The 23,004-nt window shown below is 42.2% G+C and overlaps 1 protein-coding gene across 1 annotated transcript in view; it reads left to right on the plus strand.

Annotated features, from left to right (window-relative positions):
• The window catches only part of GALNT17 (polypeptide N-acetylgalactosaminyltransferase 17), a 278,401-nt gene extending 262,029 nt beyond the window's left edge, over positions 1–16,372 (plus strand). Inside the window, exons 8-11 of the mRNA XM_055000990.1 lie at positions 38–175; positions 1,942–2,037; positions 11,436–11,603; positions 13,531–16,372. Of these exons, the coding sequence (XP_054856965.1) occupies positions 38–175; positions 1,942–2,037; positions 11,436–11,603; positions 13,531–13,659 (531 nt within the window). The 3' untranslated portion in view covers positions 13,660–16,372. The remainder of the gene's footprint in view (positions 1–37; positions 176–1,941; positions 2,038–11,435; positions 11,604–13,530) is intronic.
• The last annotated feature ends 6,632 nt before the right edge of the window (positions 16,373–23,004 follow it).

Raw genomic sequence — 23,004 nt, forward strand, 5'->3', positions numbered from 1 at the left:
CAAACAGAAAAACAACATGAGAATGTCCTTCTTTCAGAATCCGGGAATTGATATTGGGGATATTTCTGAAAGAAAAGCACTGAGGAAAAGTTTGAAGTGCAAGAATTTCCAGTGGTATTTGGACCATGTCTACCCAGAAATGAGGAGATACAACAACACCGTTGCATATGGGGAGGTAATTGAGAAAAAACAAGCACTGTGTTGAATGTAATGAACTCGTCGACTTACGGTGGACTTGAATTACATTTTCTGTCTTACCCAAAGGATATTTTTTCTGATCTGCTTCTAATGAGCTCTGTTGGGAAATACTGGAGAAAAGCCCAGTCCTAGCTGGCCACAAAGCACCATATTGAACATAATGAGCATGGAGACACATGGCAAATTCAGATTACATTTTCATCACGTTAACTTTTTTATTTATGGGAATGTTACCAAATCATCTATAAAGGAGCGTAACATTCCAGTCAGGAAGTACATGAGGGGACCAAAGGCAATATTGATAATAATATTGATAATAAATAGGTAAATAAGGAGACCAAAGGCAATATTGACAATACATAGTCATCGCAGAAGTGTTGTTTAGAGAACAGGGGATAAAATGGGTGCCCATGTGTGCCGTTAAGATTAATTAAAATCACAAAGTAAATTACCAGCATCCCTTTGATGGGATGGTGGAGGTGTCATTTGGGGTGAGTTGTTCATCCTTTCCTTGTCTTTTTGTGTGGTGCATTTGTTGCGCAATTTTGTCTGCAAGGATTCAGTCCCAGATTCCACCATGCCAGGTAGGATGCTGCGGTGTTGCTAATTACCACTAAGATGCCATTCATGTTCTGGCCAATACCCAAATTATTTAAGGTAAGTTCTTTATGGAAGAAAGTGCCTTTGATCTTTGTTTGTGTCACACATTTCTTCAGTCGATTTCTGATCAGAGCTGTAGGAAATAATTTGGAGGCCACTCAAGAACAAAGCTAGCCCAGTTCTGGCTGCGCCACAAAGCAGCCATCTGGCATCTCAGCAGTTTTCAGGTAGAAGGACTTCAGGGGTTGCCAAGTTTTCTTCTGATTCTATGAGGCATGTATAAACTCATGGAGAAGAGATGTGGTGTAGCCAACAATAATGGGAGGTACCCAGTTGAGACTGGGGGACGTGGTGCAGTGGGAAGCGGTACTTTCTCTCTTCTTGGACCATTTTTCTGCCTTGAAAAATGCATGCTCCAGAGTTGCTATTCGTCCTCTAAGGAAAACACAGTTTGCATCAAACATCTGTTGAAGTGTCCTCAGATTCACAAAAGCTAATGCCAGGGTACCTTTTTTCAGTCTTGAAAAGTGCCTCTAGGCTAACATATTGGCTGTGCATCAGGAATTATTATACCAGTTGTCTGCATGTTCCCTATATGTTTCCCCTAATGGGGTAAATAACAGCTCCAGAGAAATATCAAATTAATAAATTATTATTAGCCAGAAAATAATCTTTTTCAGCTCTGGGTCCTCTATTGCGGAATGTGATACCTGTGAAGTCTTAATTTGTCACCTGCTGGTTCGACAACCTGGCAAAAGATCTGAGCAAATGAATTCTACTAACCTCTATTAAATAATTTCCATTGATGTCCCATTTTCAGCTGCTTCATTCTAAAATCATTATTTATGAACGGACATTTTGCCGCTTTGTCAAAATGGCACTGTTTTTTCATAAGAACTATTTCAAAAGAAACAGCAATCTTCAAACTTCCATAACTCCCCCCCCCCCCATTAAATACAACTGTTGAGGGGCATATGGGAAATACAGTAGACGGATGGACCTGTACACTGCAGGGAATGCAAACTTTGAGAAGCCAGTTACATTCCTATTACTGTTTAAAGGCAAACATTGCAAACTATTTGGTTGCCTGCATTTCCGTTAAGAACCATGCAGGGATTTATTTTGCTTTTTGGTTTGTTACAGCTCCGCAACAACAAAGTCAAAGAAGTTTGTTTGGACCAAGGACCCCAGGAGAACCACACAGCAATCCTGTACCCATGCCACGGCTGGGGGCCTCAGGTTAGAATGCATATTAGTCTGCATAAACAGTCATTGTTAACAGGGCTTTTTTTCAGGGGGAACACGGGGGAAGGGAGTTCCGGAACCTCTTGGAAACGGTCACATGGCTGGTGGCCCCGCCCCCTGATCTCCAGACAGAGGGGAGTTGAGATTGCCCTCCGCGCCATGCGGCGCAGAGGGCAATCTCAACTCCCCTCTGTCTGGAGATCAGGGGGCGGGGCCACCAGCCATGTGACCATTTTCTCTGAGGGCAACCCACTGAGTTCCACCACCTCTTTCCCCAGAAAAAGAGCCCTGATTGTTAGTGATGTGTGAGCCATGCAAATGATGTGCTTTGAAACAGAACTGGTTCTAGTTGGAAGGTCGTTTTTGCTCTCACCTTGTATATATGTGATTTCTTTCCAGTTTAAAACGAGCAGTATTCTTAATGTATTTGAGCCTGTGCTCAAATGTGGTTGGCAGCCGTTGCCAACACATGCACAGTAAGCCAGTACCTACAGATGGCACATACTCAGTCAGAACACAGCAGGTTGCTGTGATGGATGACAATTTGAGGGGGTGTCTTCTGGTTCGTATCCTTGAGCCAAAAAGAAAGGTGGGGTACATATATTTAAATAAAATATCCTTGGTTTAAAATACCCCCATGGCAGTTTATCCTCCACTCGCCTTCCGAAAGATAGGGTTTATGTCTTAGGAAGGGTATTTGAATCTGGGTTTTTACAGTCCAACCACTACTTCATACGAACTCTTTGGTGATTAATAACTAAAAGGAATTTGTGGCTCACCCCCCACCTGTTCAGATACATTTTAAAATACTAATTTAGACATTTCTACCCCACTTTTCTGTCCAGTGGAGACCGATCAGAGTGCAGCATTATTCTTCCCTCCTCTTTTTTATCCCCATGACAACCCTGTGAGGTAAATTAGGCTGAGAGACAGTGAGTGGCCTGTGGTCACCCAGTGAGCTTCCCCATGGCAGAGTCAAAGCTTTTCCTTCAAATCCTGTGCGGTGTAATGATTAGACTGTTGGATTAGGCATGGGGAAGACCTGGTTTCAAATCCATACTCACCTGTGAAGCTCACAGGGTGTTCTTGGGCCAGTCACGCACAGTCTCGGCCTTCCCTACCTCGCTGGATTGTTGTGAGGACAAAATGAGAAACCTGACCTCCTGCTTGGGAAGGCAGGATAGGAAAGTACTAGGTCTCTTTTTAAAAATCTGTCTATCTGTGGGCAAGAAGATGGAATCTGTTTTTACTAAATAATGTTTTCTTCTGCTCTCTGCTGTTCTGAATTTAAATTTTTGCACTGAAGCTCATTTCCTTCAGCTGCCTGTCAAACCAGCTCAATGTCATTCTCTTCTTCCTGCTCTTTCCAATTTTCATCTCTTCCCTTTGTCAGATGTCAGGGGATTGTCTTCTTTCTCCTCTAATCATTTGCATCGTGACTCTTTTTTAAATGCTGTTTTATATGAAGTGGTTACCTATCTGCACAGAAACACTAAAAAATTAAGAACCTATAGCAGACAATGGAGAGAAGGGGGCAGAGATTTTCACTATTATTGTGTAACTGTATTCCTTAAAATAAATGTTGGTCAATTTAACCATATTTAAGCAAACACTGAGGCCATTGCCACATGTCCTTAAAGGGACGGCCCACTCACCAAACACTGCCGGCTCTTCCCCTTCTCCCCACACATCTCCGATTTCAAAATGGCTGTTTGGCTTCTGTTTTTTCAGCACGCTTTCTGAGAATGCACTTTCCTGCAGTCCCCGAAAAGGTGCTGACAAAACGGAAGCCAAACAACCTACTACCATTTTGAAATCAGAGACATGTGGGGAGAAGGGGGAAAGCCGGCAGCATTTGGTGAGTGGGCCGTCCCTTTAAGGACGTGTGGAAACAGCCTGAATTTTAAATCCACTGCAAATAGTTCACGGGGACAAACATTGCCACATTAATAATGTCAGGGCATGATCCAAAGGAGGATTGGACTACACAGAAGTAAACAAACATGCCATGTGAACAGACACATGAAGCTGTCTTCTTCCGAGTCAAACCACTGGTATATCAAGGTCAATACTGTCCACTCTGACTGGCAGCTGCTCTTCAGGATTTTAAGCTAAGGTCTTTCATGGCAACTGCTACTCGATCCTTTTAACCCAGGATTGAACCTGGGACCTTGTGTATGCAAAAGCAGATAATCTACTACTGAGCTACAGCCCCCACCTCTCCAATATAGTTTTGAGTTGGACCCTAAAACCAAAATATATTTGTTTGAAAATAAAGTGCCTTTGATTTGTAAAATCAAAGCCTTTAAAAATGAGTTGCGATACAGAGTTGGATCCAGACTAAACTGGCATTTTGCACAGATTCTCCCTTCCTGCTGCAGACCCCCACCCCCATGTTATTTCTTAGGGATTCTTATCCCCCCCGGGAGTTGCATTTTGTGGAGATCAGAGAGCTGCGGGTGAGGGAGGAGTCAAGCTCCATTTTTGCCAGTGGAAAATGTTGTCTGGATTCAGTGGGAAGCAGATATAAAACAAATTAGTCTAATTTAGTCAAAGGGAAAGTTGAAATAGATTTGTGGGCTTTCATACCACCAACAGTCTAGTCCAGAGCTTGAGATAAGTATAGAATAAGATCATTCAGGGCAGACCAGAGAAAGAGTTTTTCACACAGTGCCTCAATTGATTTATGGAATTTTGCTGGTGGAAGGGACATTGATAGCATCCAGCTTGAGAAGGCTTTTTTAAGGGGATGAGAAAAATGTGTGGAGAGGAAGCTCTTTCAATGGCACCTCCATATACACGGGCAGTTGACCACTGAGTACCAGATGCTGGAGACAGACCACAGGATCAGGCCTTTTCAGGCCTGTCTTATGGGCTTCCCAGCACTCGTTTCTAATCCAGCAGAGCTCTTTTTTATGGCCATTTCCACACGCCCTTACAGGGACAGCCCACTCACGGATCACTTTATTGTGAATGAAGGATATCTATTAATGTGTTTTTTGACTTATAGCACTTGAACTCTTTGCACTTTAATAATTTATAAATTTATATATAGTCTCTTCACATTAATATTGTTGCATTCGTTTCTTTCTTGTATAATTCCCCAGGTGTGGTTTTCCACTCTTTTTTCCAGTATTTTCCTTGGGGAAGGCTTCTCTACAGTTAACCACTCACGGAACGCTGGCAGCTTTCCCCTGGGAATCCAGATGTCTCCATTTGCAAAATGGTTGCGGGCTGTTTGCCTTCTGTTTTTTCGGCGCCTTTTCTGGGAACGCACTTTCAACAGTCCCAGAAAAGGTGCCGAAAAACGGAACCCAAACAGCCCACAACCATTTTGCAAACGGAGACATCACCAGTGTTCCGTGAGTGGGCCAACCCTATGTTCTTGTAAGAAATGACAGCTTACTTAACTTTAGGTGCCAGGCAAAACATTTCTTTTTAGCCAGGGTTTTAACAAGGGAGTTGCATTTTTAAAGCTATTTCGTGTTCTTCTCCTCACTTCTTGACCAGTTTATGGATTTTTTTTTTTAGGCTGCTCAAAAAAAAAAATTATGTTTATAATATCAGAACTGTGGCTAGATAATGTCCTTACTCCAGACTACCTTCTGCAATCAGACAAAAGCCCGTTGTTTTCAAAAGTTTACTGAAGAAAGAATTCATTATAGTCCACGAGCCTGAATACAATATTCAGGATGGTACATGTGAATTGTTACCAATGACAGGCAAAGCATAAGGTACAAAGTAACAGATCCCAGCAGGCCCAACCTCCCCCCATAGTTCTCATAACAGTCCCTTTGAAGCCAGGAAAGTGAAAGTCCTTCAAGGCTGGTTCTTGGTGGAACAGCGGTAGCCAAAACAATCCTTCTCTGTGAGATAGCTGCTTGGGAACATCTTGGCACCTGTGAAAAAAGCACTTATAATACTGAAAGGATTAAAATGGAGTCTCTTAGGTAATAGCATACATGAAAGTTTTCTGAACATGACATTCTGCCCCCTCTAAGATGCTCCCCCCCCCCCAGGTTTATGTGGATAGCGATTATGGAATGCCTTGATTAATCTAGGAGCATGAACATGCACAGAGTTCACCCATTCATCAAACCCAGAGTCCCTGGCTCCATTAGTTTTGTTGTATTGCTGTAGTCATCATGAGATGCCTTAAGCAGATCTCTGGAGAGGCAGCATAAGCATTTTCTAAATAAAAAAATTAAGGGAACCCCCAGATTTGAAGGCAGTGTATCTCTTCATATCCGCTGCCAGGGCACGAAGTGACAGGCTTGTGCCTTGACACCTTGTCCTGCTTGTGGACTTCCATGGAGTAGCTGGTTGGTCACTATGAGAAACTTCTATCTGATCCAGGGGGAGGACCTGGAGGGCAGCCACTGTCAGCAAAATCAAAGGAAGGCCCAAAGTCAGTAATATATTTATTACTTATTTACTGCATTTTGATTCCGCCCTTCCACCCAAAGAGCTCTGACCAGCGCACATGGTTCTCTGCTCTTCTAGTTTATCATGACTGTCAGATGACAAATATTTGCACCAAAAACTGAGCCAAGAAATTATTGCCCGGCTCAGTGAAGATTGCACAAGCCTTTATTTTAGTGGGTCTGAGGAAGTATAATTAAGTTTCATCCACTGTGACCAAGAAACCAGACAGAGGTATAATAGAGGAGGACGGATGGTAACGTTAATCTTCAGAACAAGGCAATCCATGTGAATTAATGTTGCGCCGTCCAGAGTTTTAGTTTTCTTGCAGTTTGTGGAATCTTCAGGTAAACATGTCGGAATTAAATCACGTTGCTCCATAGCAGTGGGGCATGTTCCTCCACCAAAATGGTACCATATTTGAAAAAAACAACACCTTCTTTCCACTGCACTGCATCATTTTTTGTTCTTCATGGTAAGGGTGGCCATCCTTTCTCCTGTGCTCTCTCCTGATCAGCTGCTCATTATTACAAACACAACTGCATCCACGGAGGACTCTACTGGAATCTTACTGTGCTTGATTCTGCTAGGGAGGGGCTGATGTCCATTAAGGGAAGGGGAAATTACAATCTCATTCAGACAGGTACTTCCAGTGCATTTCCCCTATTCCTCCAACATACACTCAGAGCCAAGCTACAAGTGACGCCTGACACAGGTTGGACACTTGTCAGCTTCCCTCAAGTTTTGATGGGAAATGGAGGCGTCCTGGTTTTACAGCTTGGCTCTCCATTACAGCTGCAAGACCAGGATGCCTACATTTCCCATCAAAACTTGAGGGAAGCTGACAAGTGTCCAACCTGTGTCAGGCGTCACTTGTAGCTTGGCTCTCAGAGTCTCTCTACACGAGACATCTGGCAGGAGAAGAACAGGTGTTGGAAAGATGCAATTTTAGATGGGAAGGGTAGTTTAAAAAGACAGAGCCAGGGGAAGGGCAAAGGCTTTGCTATATACTGGAGCTGTGTGAAGGGGCTGTGAAATGCCAGAAGGGAAACTTCAGCCCATTGTAACCTCTCCAGGTCCAACCCTGGCTCTGGAAGGCAGCTCCAGCCCATTTCCATTCCTCGCTGCCCTCTGGTTGCGATCCCATACTGTTTTAGACTGGAGAGGTGAAATTGACAAGACCTTCAGGGAGGCAACGATGAAATTAACAAACCCTCTGTGAAGCGATCTCCACCAGCTCTGTCTTTTTCAACTATGTTTTCCAGCTAACATTGTGTCTTCCTACTCTTGACGAACATGTGCCAAGGCATCTCGTGTACAGAGACTGTTTCCTCCTTATACATATGCATCACCATTCTGTCTCAGTCATGGTTAATTCTTGAGCTTGTTGGCATGATAAGTCCTTATGCAGTCCTGCTGATCTCTACTGCTTACGTCATATCTGACAAGCAGGTTGCAATTTAGATCAGTCCTTGCCTTTTATACCTGGAAGTTGTGCCCTTTATTCAGATTCAGGAGGACCAGTACCTTGTCTCCTAAATTATAGATGGTTCTCCTCGTCTTTGCATCACACAAGCTTTCTGTTTCTTTGGAGCACGTTGCAAGTTCACACTTCCTGATTTCAAGGTGTTTTGCAACCACTATACAAACTCCACAATGATAAAACACAGGGTTGTCTCTCAGTCCTCCTTGAGGAGGTCCAGTGATCTTCTCTTTTTGGACATATAAGAGTTCAAACAGACTGAAGCCCGTTCTCTCCTGGGGTGCCTCTCTGTAAGCCCAGAGCAGGTACTGCAGGTTAACGTCCCAGTCTCCTGAATGTGCCCTGATTTAGGTCCTCGGCATATGGTTCAGTGTGGAATGGAATCTTTCCAACAGGCCATTGGTCTGTGGATGATACGGACAAGTTCATAAATGCCTCACAATGGATAAATGCTTCACATTTGGCCATCGTCATTTCTTTTTTTAAAAAAAAATTTATTAGTGAGTATACTTTTCAGATTCAATACATACATTCCCTCAATATCTAATTGACCCTATCCCCCACCCTTTTCCTCCCCCCTCTCTATCGACTTCCAACAGCTTTCCAACCCTTAACCCCTCTTATTACTTGATAATTCCCTTACTCTAAGCACATTCTAATTTTTTTCAAGTATTCTATCATATATATCAAATATCCTATTAATATAGTATGCTTCTATCAATTATACTATCAAATATTCTATCAGTATAATATACATCTATCAGTTATACTATCAATATAGTATAGATCTTATACCCCTCAATATAGCAGACCAGTATAATATAATATAATATATAACAAAAGTCTTAGTTTAAACATATTCTATTTCTTTTAAACATATATTCTATCAAATATACTATCGTCATTATAATATGTATTAACACCCCTACTGTGTGCCCTGCCACCAATGTGGCACCACACACAGCACCATACTGCACATTCATTATATAATATACAATCTGATCTACCAACATAATAGTATATATAGTATGCCCCATCAGTATATTTATTTAACTATTCCCTTATTCATATACTCTGAGAAAGGTATTACTTATCCTAACCTCCCTATCTTATTCTTTAAAAAATCAGTTCTAAATTTCACCCGGCCATCGTCATTTCATTAGGATGGACATAAAGTTGCTCCCCAAATCAGACACAATCTCAGTTGTAAATCCAACATGACAGAAAGTATGGATCACTGTGCCTTCCACTGTACTTGTCTCGAGTTGGTGAATGCCTTCTGGGAACCTTGTAGTGTAATCAGTCAGAGTCAACGCCTATTTATTCCCCCTCTTTGTTGCACATGGAAGAGGTCCCATGATGTCTGTAGCTATCTGTGAGAAAAGTGTCATGATGCGTAGGGTGCCTTCCCCTTGTCTCTCTGCTTCCCAGTCATGTGGCAAACATGTGGTGTCCAATACCTGGCCAGTAAAGGCATTGTGCCAATTGCCATTTGTGCTTTGAACCCTAAAACTCAAACTCCTGTTTCACCAGGGCAAAGTAGCCTGTCATTTGGGTGTGTGTCTATGAGTGTATATTGTGACACTTTAGCACTCTAAAAGAAACTGCCACCCAACTTAGCTTTCAGTATTGGGAACACATTTATGTTATAATATCTGACAACCACAATAGGCATTTACCCTACTTCAGAAGTGACATTAAACTTGCTTTTTGTTAAATTAAAGGAACCTATGTGAGTCACCGGGAGGAGGCAGGAAGAATAATTTACCTCAGGAACCAGGAGTTGCTCACTCCTGATCGACGATTTACCTCAGCATAGTATAAAACCATTAATTGACCATTCACATTGTAATCACTTCGTGTTCCCTGCCATAGTTTAATAATTTATGAGGTGGAAGAGGCTCCATTAAGAGGCCTGTGTGTCACATCCTGTGAAGTATGTGAGACTGAGAGCCAAGCAACAAGAAATGAATTACACGAGGAGCACGTGAAAGGAGTTACAATGTTAGCCAGGAAACTGAGTTTTAAAGAGATCAGAAGGGTTTGTCAATTTCCCGTCTACAGATCAGCACTCAGAAGGTTTGTTTATTTCCTCTTCACCTCTTAGAAGGGGAGGTGAAACTGACCGAGCCTTCAGAAGGCAAAGAGGAAATTAACAAACTCTCTGAGCAGCCATCTCTCTGGCTCTGTAGAGAGGGGAAATTGACAAAGCCTTCCAATCTCTTTTAAAACTCAGCTTCCCAGCTAACATTGTGACTCCACGTGCTCCTCCTCGTGTCATTCGTCTCTTGTAGCTTGGCTTTGAGAAAGTCTGACGGGCCTACTGAGCTCCACAGCCGAGTGGGGATTCAAACCCTGGTCATCTTGCAGTACATTTTAAGAAGATTTAAGATTCTCTGTTGACACCATATCAATGGTCACCTCTAGACTGGATTACTGCAACTCGCTCTACGCAGGGCTTCCTTTGAGACTGGTCTGGAGGCTACAGCTGGTTCAAACTGCAGCTGCGTGTGTTATTGCAGGAGTCCCAAATGGGGCACATATAACTCCTATACTGCACCAGGTGCATTAGCTGTCAGTGGATTACCGGATCAGGTTCAAAGTTTTGGTATTAACCTATAAAGCCCTATGTGGACTGGGACCAACATATTTGCGGGACCACCTCTCCCTATATGTACCCCAGAGGATGCTTCGATCAACCAAGAAACAACTATTGGTGGTCCCTGGCCCCGGGGAGGCCCACCTGGCCTCGACCTTTTCGGTCCTGGCTCCAACCTGGTAGAACTCTGTTGAAACCAGAGCCCAGCCGGATTTGTTATCTTTCTGCCAGGCCTGTCAGACAGAGATGTTCCACCAGGCATATGACTGAGGCTGGGCCAGGCCTCCATCGGCTGCATAGGAGGAGGAGGTGAATGAGTTAAACCTCCTTATCAGATCTGTCCACCACCCTGTGCGCATGTTTTTAAAATTAATTAAGCAGCCGCCACCAGGGGGAGCTATCTATTGTAATTTTTGCATCAAAGTGTATGATTTTATAATGCTTTTATATGTTTTTATGGAACCATATTTAATTATGTATTGTGTTTTAAATGGTGTAATCTGCCCTGAGCCCGCTTGCGGGGAGGTTGGAATAGAAGCCAAATGAAATAAATAAATAAATAAAATATCAAGCCCTGCCAAACAGTATCTCTAGATGGATAAAATCCACAAGACTTTCCCCTTTAATGTCCCTTAATGTCCCCACAACACTCATAACAGGAGCAGAATCTGGTAATCGATGTTCCGCCTTCCTAGGAGGCACATCCAGGTGGATAAATCTCATACTCCACAGACAAATAAGTCCCCCCAAGACCACTCTAAAACAGCTAGCCCTTATCACAGCTAAAACAGATGTCTACTTTGGCCCTCAAACTACAACCATTCATAACAGACTGTTCAATAGACTAACACTGTAGAAGTGAACCATCTCTAATCTCTCCTCCTCCAGCTTGCCCGCTACACCAAAGAAGGATTTCTTCACTTGGGTGCCCTAGGGACCACGATCCTCCTGCCGGATACCCGATGCCTGGTAGACACCGTGAAAAGCCATTCCCCTCAACTCCTCGATTGCGAGAAAGTCAAGAGCAGTCTCCATAAGCGCTGGAATTTCATACAGGTTTGAATGTAGTCACAACGTTTTACATTTCCAGAGTGGCATGTGGGGATCTGACGTAAATTAAACAAGAAGGCGGTGGCTGGTGGAGGAGTCAATCAGACAGGGTCTAAAAGGTGCATGGAATTTTTGAAAGTAACTGAGTGCCGGTCATAAGAAGGGGAAGGGTTGAAATCAGTGATTACACCTCTAAGAACCCGAGAGGGGGGAATGGGGGGTATAGTTTCCAAATTTCTTGTCTACTTACCCATAACTCTTTCTAGACCCCCTAGTTTATACGATATGTCATGGTCACATACAGGGCTTTTTTCTGGGAAAAGAGGTGGTGGAACTCAGTGGTGGAACTCAGGACTGCACAATGACGTCACTTTGGGTCAGCTGGAACAAGGGGGGAGTTTTTTAAAGTTAAAATTGCCCTCAGTGAAAATGGTCACGTGGCCGGTGGCCCTGCCCCCTGATCTCCAGACAGAGGGGAATTTAGATTGCCCTCTGTGCCAGCGGTGCGGAGGGCAATCTAAACTCCTCTCTGTCTGGAGATCAGGGGGCGGGGCCACCGGCCATGTGACCATTTTCAAGAGATGCCGGAACTCCGTTCCACCGCGTTCCCGCTGAAAAAAAGCCCTGGTCACATAAGAAACCACAAAGTACTGAAACAATTTTCTTGTAAATGCATGTAACAATTGGCTTTTCATGTCCATTCTGTGGATAGAAATTTCAGCAAGATTTAACAGGTGCCAAGCAAAATCGGCTGTGCTTCATATAATTCCTGTGGTTCCATATGTCAAGAAATATTCCAAGTATTCCACCCCTCCAGAAGCCGGAAACAAACCTCTCTAATATTGGACGATGTTAGAGGAGTGCTTCTCAAACTCTCCCACTGCAAATTTTCCCCACATTTTGAAGTTTCAAAATAATTGTTTTTCAAGTGAAGCCGAAACAGTGGGAATTCCCTGTTGTCCTGCTTATTCCTACTTTTGTACACAGTGAAAATAGAGATTGGTGTGAGTTTCAGTGCATTTTCATCCACTCCCCCTTCCACTTACCAATCTTCATGTCTGTATTTGTAGAATACTGCAAAAAAAAAAAAGCAATCTTTAGGGTGAGTATGCATACCAGTATATCAAGATTATTTTGTGTGGTGTTCTACCAATGCACAGGAAAACGTGCACATCAGAAGAAAAAAAAAACACTGCATCAAAAGAATGTTGATGCAATTGCACATACAGTCACAGCAACATTGCCTTTTAACAATGGACATGGACACAGGTAATATAGAAAAGTTGCCAAATTAACAAAACTGTGGGAAAGAGCACATTAAGTAATTCTAAAATGAATTTTAACAAGTGAAATTCAAGAAAATTAGAATGTGGCACAAGAAGAAATTCTGGAACAGGCTATCTATCTGTTTAGAGTGATTCGCACATACAAAATCCTGTTTAAAACCAGCCAGCCTCCCAGAATTCCTGGCATGTAGACTACGGACTGGATTTTATTTGTTATCAGTTATGATCCCATTAATTGCAAATGATAACAATGGCAGTAAATTAAAATAGACATGTGACCTTATTTCTTACTGGGCATCTGGTGAATTCCCTGATGTAGATGGGCCAGGCTAGCCCAGTCTCATCAGATCTTGGAAGTTAAGCAGGGTTAGCTCTGGTTAGCATTTGGATGGGAGACCATCAAGGAAGTCCAGGGTCATTGTGGCAGAGGCAGGCAATGCCAAACCACCTCTGTTTGCCTCTTACTTTGAAAACCTTATGGGGTCTCCATAAGGCAGCTGTGACTGAATGGCAATTTACACACACACATCCAACTGGGCATCTGTTGAACACCCCAGTTGACAGCCCCTGCTTAGTCCCTATGGCAGACAGAATGCCAAATGTTAACACACTATGACCGGCTCTGTTTTGTTTTTAAATATTTTTAGAACGGTGCAATTCTCAATAAAGGAACAGGACGCTGTTTGGAAGTTGAGAATAAAGGCTTGTCGGGTATGGATCTTATACTTCGCAGCTGCACAGGACAAAGGTGGACAATTAAAAATTTCATCAAGTAAAATTCACCCTTTGCTGATGAACTAATGAAACTGAACTCTCACAAGGGTAGACATTTCAAAGCAAACCCTCTGCTCTATTCACATTATCAGGGAAGGATTTTAAGGGAAGGGAAAACAAATTAATTTTTTTAATGTTTTATTTATTGAACCTTTCTTCTCTGCTGGTTTCAACTGGTTTCCAGATCCACAACTTTCTCTCTTGAATGGTGTTTGGATTTTCTTTTGGAGGGTGATTCTAAGGAAGGCTTGCGGGTCCTCAATTGAAGAGCCAGCAAAGGGCACAAGAGAATAAACCTTGGATTTCTAAAAGCCCACATATCTGGCAACTTTATATAAACATGATCTCAAAGGTAGTCAAAGGATCATATAAAAACAAACTTTTTCAGTCTTCTTCCAAACTGGTTGTGCAGCTTTGAAAATCCTGCCGGAAACCTGAACTTCTAAAAGTACATTTCAGAAGCTCCATGAAAAAAGAAAAAAGAAATTCTTTACCCACGTACACCTGCACAGTTGTTGGGTTCTCACTATCAAAGTACAAGAATCATCCCAACCATCAACAGTATGCAGAATGACAAACCAGTGTCTATGTGTGTTCCATTCAACCTTTTGCCAGACTTAATGAGAGAGTGCGCTATTTTTGACAAGGAATATTTTAATGAAGACTTGCCCCCAACACTGAAGCAACGGCATTAATTTTGTGTTCGTGTGGTTTCTAAAGTGTGATCATCAGAACAACCTTTTAAAAAAGAAATCATTTTAATTTGTGTGATGTGCTTTAGAGAACAGAAAACCATTTTACCCGTCAGAAATGTATTACCTGTTGCTGTGGACCATTTCCTGTCCTCTTCCTTAACCACTGACTGATGAGGGAAAATGGTGATTTTTGTTATCACAGCAGATGTAGCAAAAAGAGAAAAATGAGGGAACCTTTCCCTTACACAGCTGGTTGTGTATGTTTGCAATGGAAATGTTTCTGATATTCTCCTAACCCAAATTACCTGGTTTTGTTTTCAACAAGGAACTTGATGTATTGAGTTCTCAGTTCTTCTGATGTTATTTCCAGGAGAGCTCCAATGAAGACCAAGGTTGCAGAGGCAGGCAATGGCAAACCACCTCTGTTAGTTTCTTGCAATGGAAAACCCCAACAGAGGTTGCCATAAGTCAACTATGATTTGAGGTCAGGATTTCATTTCATACAGGACACTGTACATGCCCAATTTGCCATAATTTGATGGGCTCTTATCTCTTTTCCTCTCTGTTAATGATTTGCAATTGATAAAAATATGCACAACAGTTATCTGAATGTGAAATAATGGTCTTGATGTGTTCAGTCCTTGGCATTTCCTGTTAAAGGGTTTCTAGAGAGAGCCAGTGTTGTGTAGTGGTTAGAGTGTCAGACTAGAAGCTGGGAGAACCGGGTTCGAATCCCCACTCTGGTATGGAAGCCAGCCACACACTGTCATCAGACCAATCTACTTCACAAGGTTGTTGTGAGGAGAATTAAGGTGGGGTATAAGTGAAGCAAGAAAATAAATAAGTCGCATGTGTTAGGAAGGACCTCTGCTGGAGACCCTCAAGAACTTCCAAACAGAATAGCTGTCTTAAGACAGCTTCACATGTACAGTTATATCCGAATTCTTTTGTGTGTGTGGTGCTTTCTTTAAAGAAGTATTTACACAGTGGTGCCAGATGCACACAGAAAGGACCTTGTTTTGCAGCGTGACATCAATGGGCTTTGCACAGTGGTGATGTAATGTAGGGAAAAGAGAGGATGTCAAGGAACTGACAGCTGCTACGAACTTTGCATGCTCTAACTCTGGAATTTATATTACAAGGAGGACTGGCACGCAGAACGAAATGAACTTCCAGAACAAACAGTAAAGGAACGGAACAGGGAAACTCCATCCATTCCTAATACACCTGCATCTGGCACATGCTTGACCCTTTAATACCAGAACTATTGAGCAACTGAAAAGATTCACAGTGTAGAACGGTTACTATTATATCGGGTTGACTGTACAGAGCCACTATGGTGTGATTATTAGAGTGTCCAAGTAGGGTCTTCTAGGGAAGCTTGCTGGGTGACCTTGGGCCAGTCATACTCTGTCAGCCTAACCTACCTCACAGGATTGTTGTGAGGATAAAACAGCGGCAAGGAGAACGATGTAAGCTGCTTTGGGTCCTCATTGGGAAGAAAGGCAGTGGAAATGGATGCCACCAAAAGAAGAGAAAGAATCAATGTAGTGATACACAATCACATTAAGCTTGCCATTTTGCAGAGTTTTATTCATTTACATGAGTCACGTTATAGGGAGCAGGAGGCAGAATAAAAATATGTAAAAATTAAACACCATAGTCAACTGTGCATCCAGCTAGGAATTCTCCAGTTAAGGGTGGGTATCTGCTCATTTCTACATTCGCAATATCTTAGGATCCCAACAGGGCAAAATATTTTGGAATACTCTATGTGAGAATTAGAATTCAGGGCCTTTTGTCTTTTTGAATGCGGAGAAGCGAAACCGTATTAAATGTTCACAAATTAATGGCTTGGACCCTTCAGATTTCTGCATGAATTAGGAAATTTGTGCATCAGAAGCATGGGGGAAAACCTCATGGTGGCCGTGTGTGCCAGATGCCTAGCTGTTTATCCAGGGCTTTTTTTCTGGGAAAAGAGGTGGTGGAACTCAGTGGGTTGCCCTCGGAGAAAATGGTCACATGGCTGGTGGCCACGCCCCCTGATCTCCAGACAGAGGGGAGTTAAGATTGCCCTCTCCCCTCTGTCTGGAGATCAGGGGGCGGGGCCACCAGCCATGTGACCATTTTCAAGAGGTTCCGGAACTCCATTCCCCCGCGTTCCCCCTGAAAAAAAGCCCTGTGTTTATCTACTCGCACAAGGGGTAGGCCAACAGGGTCTCAGTACTAGGACAAAACCTACTATGGCACACCTTGTGCAAATGGTGCATTTCCAATTGCTCATCTCTGGATCCAAGACAATGTTCTTAATACATTTCATGTTTGTATTTCATCTTTACATGGGAGAACATTTCAGAAGTCTGTCTCACCTAGCCTAAGAGTTACCATGACTTTTATGCCCCATGTTCTAGAGCACAAAGGGTGGATCACTTTCCTATCTGAATTTATAAATCAAGTAGTCATTTAAACTTTGGCACCCCAGGGAGCTGATACATGGTTGAGTTGGCCCTGATTCGGGAATGCTCTTTGCGGTGAGCATAACTGTGCCATATGCAAGAGAGAAACTATTGGTTTGATGAGAAAAGCTTGCAGTGGTCGTTTCATGAAACTGTTGAGGCAGAGAAAATACATTTTCCCCTTTAATATCCAGGTCTTGTTTGACTCATTAAGCTTCGGCTGGATCTCTCTTCCCTTTTTTCTTCGTTTCATGTTGTCCTGAATTTGCTAACTAGCAGTGAGTGTCTGTGGGGGCTGCTGATGTGATTTTCTTTCTTCCTCATCCTCTACTACAATAAATTTTAGCCAACGTACTTGGTGAAGTGCAGACTCGTCATTTGTGTATCAGGAATCCTTTACTTTCTTCTAATACCTAATATCCACCTACCTCCACCTTGGCTACAAACTTTCTCCAGTCACAAGCAGCTCCAAATATATCCAAAGTGGAAACTTTTCCTCTAACTTCTGTACTCCTTTTTGGACATTACAGTCATGCATACCAAAGAATAGATCCAACCGGCTATCTTGTTGATACAAAAGGAGGAGTCTTTTTTGACCACTGATGAAGGGTAGGATTATGGAACCTGCATGAACCAAAAGACACAGGCAATGGGGGGCAGGCCCTGCTGCAGGCACCATCCTGTGTATCTGTGTGGATTCTGAAAAATCCAGTGATCAGTTCTCACTTACCAGAGTTGTGCATACATGGTAAACATGTGTATTGCCCATATTCACATAATATGGTAATTGCATACAGAAGAATCTACGTGCCCCTGGTAGGCTCTCAGCATGCACCATTGTTTCCTCTGTAAAGGACTCCCTTTAGCTGCTTATATTACTAGGTTAGTCCAGAACCAGCTAAGTCGACATTGCCAATGCTTACCCAGCTGTGAAATACCACTGCATTGTCCTTGAAGACAAATCAGAAATGTCAAACTACAGCTGCTTACCTAGAGTACATCGTTATGTGCCCTGTCTTAAGAACATTACCTTGACTGACCCATTCCAGGTGCTGGTTCTTCTCTATAAAGCCGTTCACAGTCGGACCTACAGACACCAATGCCCATTTCTCCCAGCATAAACTTGAGCGGCAAATTAGATCCTCAGAGCAGTCTTTTCTTCCTGCCTGCTAACACAAGCTGGTTGAAGCCACCATTGCTCGATGCCAAATCTCTTCGTGGTTCCCACACTGTGAAATGAGTCTTCTTGAATTTGAGGGTACCCAACCTTTAGAGAATGGTGCAAAGCAGAACTCTTTACAAGAATTCACTGGCGGTTCTAGGATATATGGTCCTCAGATCTTGGTGATTAAATGGTTGTGTCAGGTTGTTTCAGATATCGTTGACATTGTGGTTTTGTTTTTACATACAGAGTGACACCAAGCAGCGAGAGAGACTCTTCTGAATCCATTGACAGGCTTAGAAGTCTGTAACTTCAATCAGTTCAACTTAAAAAAAAAAGACAGTTTGTCACCATGGGCCCTTGAATGCAAAAGGTCAGGTTTACCTCTGCACAACACTGACTCTCCCAGATGAAAAACAGGGATGTGTGAAACTGTTCCTGCTTAGTGAATGAGGCATTCGTTGACTTGCAGTTGCAACCTGTCTTAAACTGGTGCCGAGTACTCGCTTTAATAATTTCCATTTTTAAAAAGTAAAGTTAATTTAACAGAAGAGTTCATCTCACATTTCCAGGTGGAGTGGGGTGCCATTTTTTATAGTTAAAAGTGCTAAATGATGTCATATTTCAGAACAGGAGATTAACGACGAAACAGTATAAGAAAATCCATCTGCATAACAACATTGCTAATATGTTGATCCATGGTGATATAAGTTTCCACAGCCCAAAGACGGGTTGTTGTGAGTCCTGTATTAGGCCATGATGCACTTAAGGTCTCACAATAATAAACAAACACAGGTGCACCCTATGCAAGTATTTGAAAGCACTGGCATAAACCTATGCATGGTTCTTAGTTGGATTACTGGCAACTGTTCACCTCAATCCTTTCCCTTTCTGGAAAGCCACTAAGAAAAGCCCTTTAGTCTCGTATTTTTTGCTTACCATTCCCTTCCCATACTGCTTCTCCTAGCATTCCACCTACCAATTCAGTTTCTCTTTAAAATAGCCATGTTTGGTTCTATATTGAACCACATTTTGCTCTGGAGCCATAGGTTGCAGACCTCTGCTATCTAATGCATCAGCAACGATTGATCGTTTCGACAGGGATGCTGCTTCCATTGATCCAACAGAGGCTATTTTATGGTGGTTGTCAGTGCGATACTAGTATTTCTATTGTGCAACCATCTCAATGGCCACCAGAGGGCAGTAAAATAATTATTTTTATCCTTTATTCCTTTCATGCATTGTAAGATCCGAGTCACAACAGCACCTTAAAGACCAACAAAATTTTCCAAAGTATAAACTTTCAAGAGTTAAGCTCCACTCTGAAAAGCTTATAATTTGGAAAATCTTGCTAGTCTTTAAGGTGTAACTGGGACTTGAATCTTGCTGTTCTACTGTGGACCAACATGGCTAACCACCTGAAATGACTTTCATGCATTGTGAAACCATAACTAAAAGCTACATGTAATTTTTTCTTAATTAGTCAAACTTTCCACCCCGTATTACTTTTTTGGTGGTATTAATGAGATTGGAGAAGGGTTAGGGGAGTTATTTCCATCTTTAAAAATATCTGGCCAAATTGGTTGAAACTTGTCCAGAACCCCTTCGTTGAAGAAGTGAGCTGTGATTCATGAAAGCTCATGCCCTACCACAAATTTTGTTAGTCTTACAGGTGCTACTGGACGTTTTTTTCCACTGCTACACGGAACATCATAATTGGATGGTTTTTCTCCTTATGAAGGGGCCTCTACTGCTTGGCCACAGTCCCTTTGGTTGGTTAATAGCAACTATTGTTTGCCAGTTCAGATGCCACAAAATCTGGACCCAAAAGTTTTCTCATCTTGGATCTTATCATCTTTATGCCTGGATCCTGCCGACAATGGAAACTAGATTTTCCCCAGAATTACAACTGATCCCCAGACTACAGAGATCAGTACCCCTGGAATAAATGGCAGCATCGAAGGGTAGACTCTAGAAAAACAATTGCGGAGGGGAGGATAAGCTAAGCACTGGCGTATAAAACTTTTGCATATAAATTAAAGCTGTGGAAAGGACCTCACATTTTCCAGTGCAATTCTAAGCAGGGTTACACATCCATTGGCTTCAAAGGGTGCAAGAGGAGAAAGAATATCTCTATAAAAAGTACGAGAAGGAAATTTACTGATGAATTCACATCCCGCTTTTCACCCCACTTGGTATGCTGATTGGCCAAGCCGAAAAATATCATTTAGAGAAAAAATTAATGCACACGCAGAGCACAATTTCCAGGATCTGTTCATTCAGAAACTTGGGTTGTGCAGATGTGTTCTTTCCAAAAGGTTTACACCTCTGGTAATAACAGCACTAACAACCTGCAACAGAGGGAAACCACAGCCACACCATCCTTCAGCTAGCCCTGAGATTTCCCCCAATCAAATCCCCTAAAAGTAAAATATAGCAGGCCCTCTTTAATCAGCTGGTATGATAAGAGTAAAGTCTGAAATAAATAACACTCTCATTTTCTATATGGGGACATGCCAACGTCTTCCAATTCTCTGATATGTAGGGCTACCTTTGTAATTTTTGTTAGCCCATATAAATTTTCTAAATTTGTTTTACCATGAAATTAGTGTTTGGCTTGTACATTTGGTACATTAGTACGTTTTTGAAAAGAAAAAGAGCCTTGGGAATTAGTTTTAAGGCTGCTGTTTTTCCAAACTAGGAAACTTGTACCCCATATTTATATATAATTTTCTCTGCAGAGATTGTTAATATAGGAGGGTCAATCATATCCCTAAGTATTTAATTTCTGTTCTTGCCTATGTAAAGCAGAAAAGATGGCTGTTAAAAATGAGTACATGTAAATTTTTAAAAAAGGTTTAGATGCTCCTTCCACCATCAGGACCTTCAAAGTAGCTTACAAATCCAATTTAAAAGTATAAAATACCACCAAGAATGTTTCAAAATATTACTATTCCCACCAATAAAGCAAGATGTACCACAGTATGTAGAAGAAAACTCTGTTCCATGCAAATATGCCTAAGGAAAGTACTATAGCTATCAGCACAGAAATGGTACCTGCCAAAAAAAGAGTCAGCTCTTCAGGAGTCTCGGGGCCTTATACATCACCATTTAACTGGAGATGCTGGGCACTGAACAAAGGATCCCCAAAATCTTCTTCCTGCTACTCGCAGCGCAATGCTATATACCAACACTCAAACTATTTTCAAAAGCAGGCAGTCTAAAACAGATAGTAGCCACTAGAGGGCACCGTAAGTCTAAATTTTTGATTTCTGCTATACTTACTGTAATGCGAGTCAGCATTTAAGGTGTCAAAGCATAGCAAAGTATCTAGAGATTGTACCAAATGTCTCAAAACTCCACCAGGGATAGATGCTGGGGCTTCCATTTCAGACTAGTTTGAAATATAGGATTCCGACCTCCAGGTGGGCCTGGAAATCTCCTGGACTTACAATTGATATCAGTTCCCCTGAAGGAAATGGCAGGTTTCGGAGGGTGGGCTCAGGGTTTCCAGCCTCCAGGTACTGGCTGGAGATTTCCCGGAATTACAACTGGTCTCCAGGCCACAGAGGTCAGTTCATCTGGAGAAAATGGCTACTTTGGGGGGGGGGGTGGACTCTATGGAATTATGCCATGCCAAGGTCCTTTCCCTTCCCAAACCCTACTTTCTCCAGGTTTCTCCAGGTTTCACCCCCCAGATCTCCAGGAATTTCCCAACTTGGAGCTGGCAACCGTAGGTGGACTCTGTGGCATTACACCTTGCTGAGATCCCTCCCATTCCCAAACTCCATCCATCCCAGGCTCCACCCCCAAATCTCCACGAATTCCCCAACTTGGAACTGGCAACCCTATTGGAATACCTTGAATCTTCATCTCTCTCTGGGCAAGCTAATTCAACAGAGTTTGAATGAGCAGAGATAAGGGCATAGAGCAGAGATGTACATAGATGTACATTGTGAAGCATCACATGCCCATTTTTTAAACTGAACCCTCCATACAAAAAAACTGGACCTCCCATAAGAAACTCCAATCAAATGGGGGTTTTCTGCATTAGCAAAATATAGTGTGAATGTGAGTGTGAGGTGAACATGGTGAAGATGAGCAACTACTTAATATTCCGTATCAGTTGATGGTTCCATCCCTGCCTGTTTGATGATCTGTGTAAAACCCCTGGAGGTACACATTATTTCAATTTCTGAGAATGAAAAAATAAAAATAAGGGTGGATCCAACCAGCTTTTTCTGCTAGTGAAAAAGGTGTGGCCCTGTTAAACACACACAAAATGCATAATGATGATGATGGTGGTGATATAACCATAGCAGTGTGCTTATATGCTGTCCTTCTGGATAGATTTCAAAGCAGTGAACAGTCAGCGTTATTATTATGCCCACAATACAGCTAGGGCTGAGAGAAGTGGCTTTACCCAAGACCACCTGCAAAACTCATGGCAGCAGTGGGAATCAAACCAACAGAGAGCTGATTCGCAAACCAACTACTTAACCATGATGCTACAGCAGTTCTGCTTGAAGTTTATGAGGCCTGCATATTCAAAAACCATGTACCGTAGTAAGAAAGGGAGTAATATTGGCTGAAAAAGCACCCTTGAATAAGAACTGAACAGAAAAAAATAGTGGGTTAGATTCTAACAAGTAAAAAAAGGCTTTTGGAATCTCTGCAATCTGTTTACTATATGATTTCCATCAAAAAAACAGTTTGTGTCTCCTGCTAAGATAAATTTGCCTTCAATCCAAGCACCTTCCCTAGTAGTATTTTTAAAGAATCTATTCTTAGGGCATATATATAGCAAAATGGAATTCTCTTTCAGGAATAGAAAGTATTTGAAGTTCTTTGACATTAATTATAAGGAAATAATTGGAGTGTGTGCATTTAAAAATACAAAAGAAGTGCTTCTATGAATGTGTGGCACGTGAAATATTTGATGTAAATATTACAAGTAATTTTTCTATAGGCTACAGAATGTGCTATGTCTTTTCAATGCACAAACTAGTTTGTAGCTTGTACAAACTGGCACAG

Source organism: Eublepharis macularius, chromosome 17, assembly GCF_028583425.1.
Source record: "Eublepharis macularius isolate TG4126 chromosome 17, MPM_Emac_v1.0, whole genome shotgun sequence".
Lineage (NCBI taxonomy): Eukaryota > Metazoa > Chordata > Lepidosauria > Squamata > Eublepharidae > Eublepharis > Eublepharis macularius.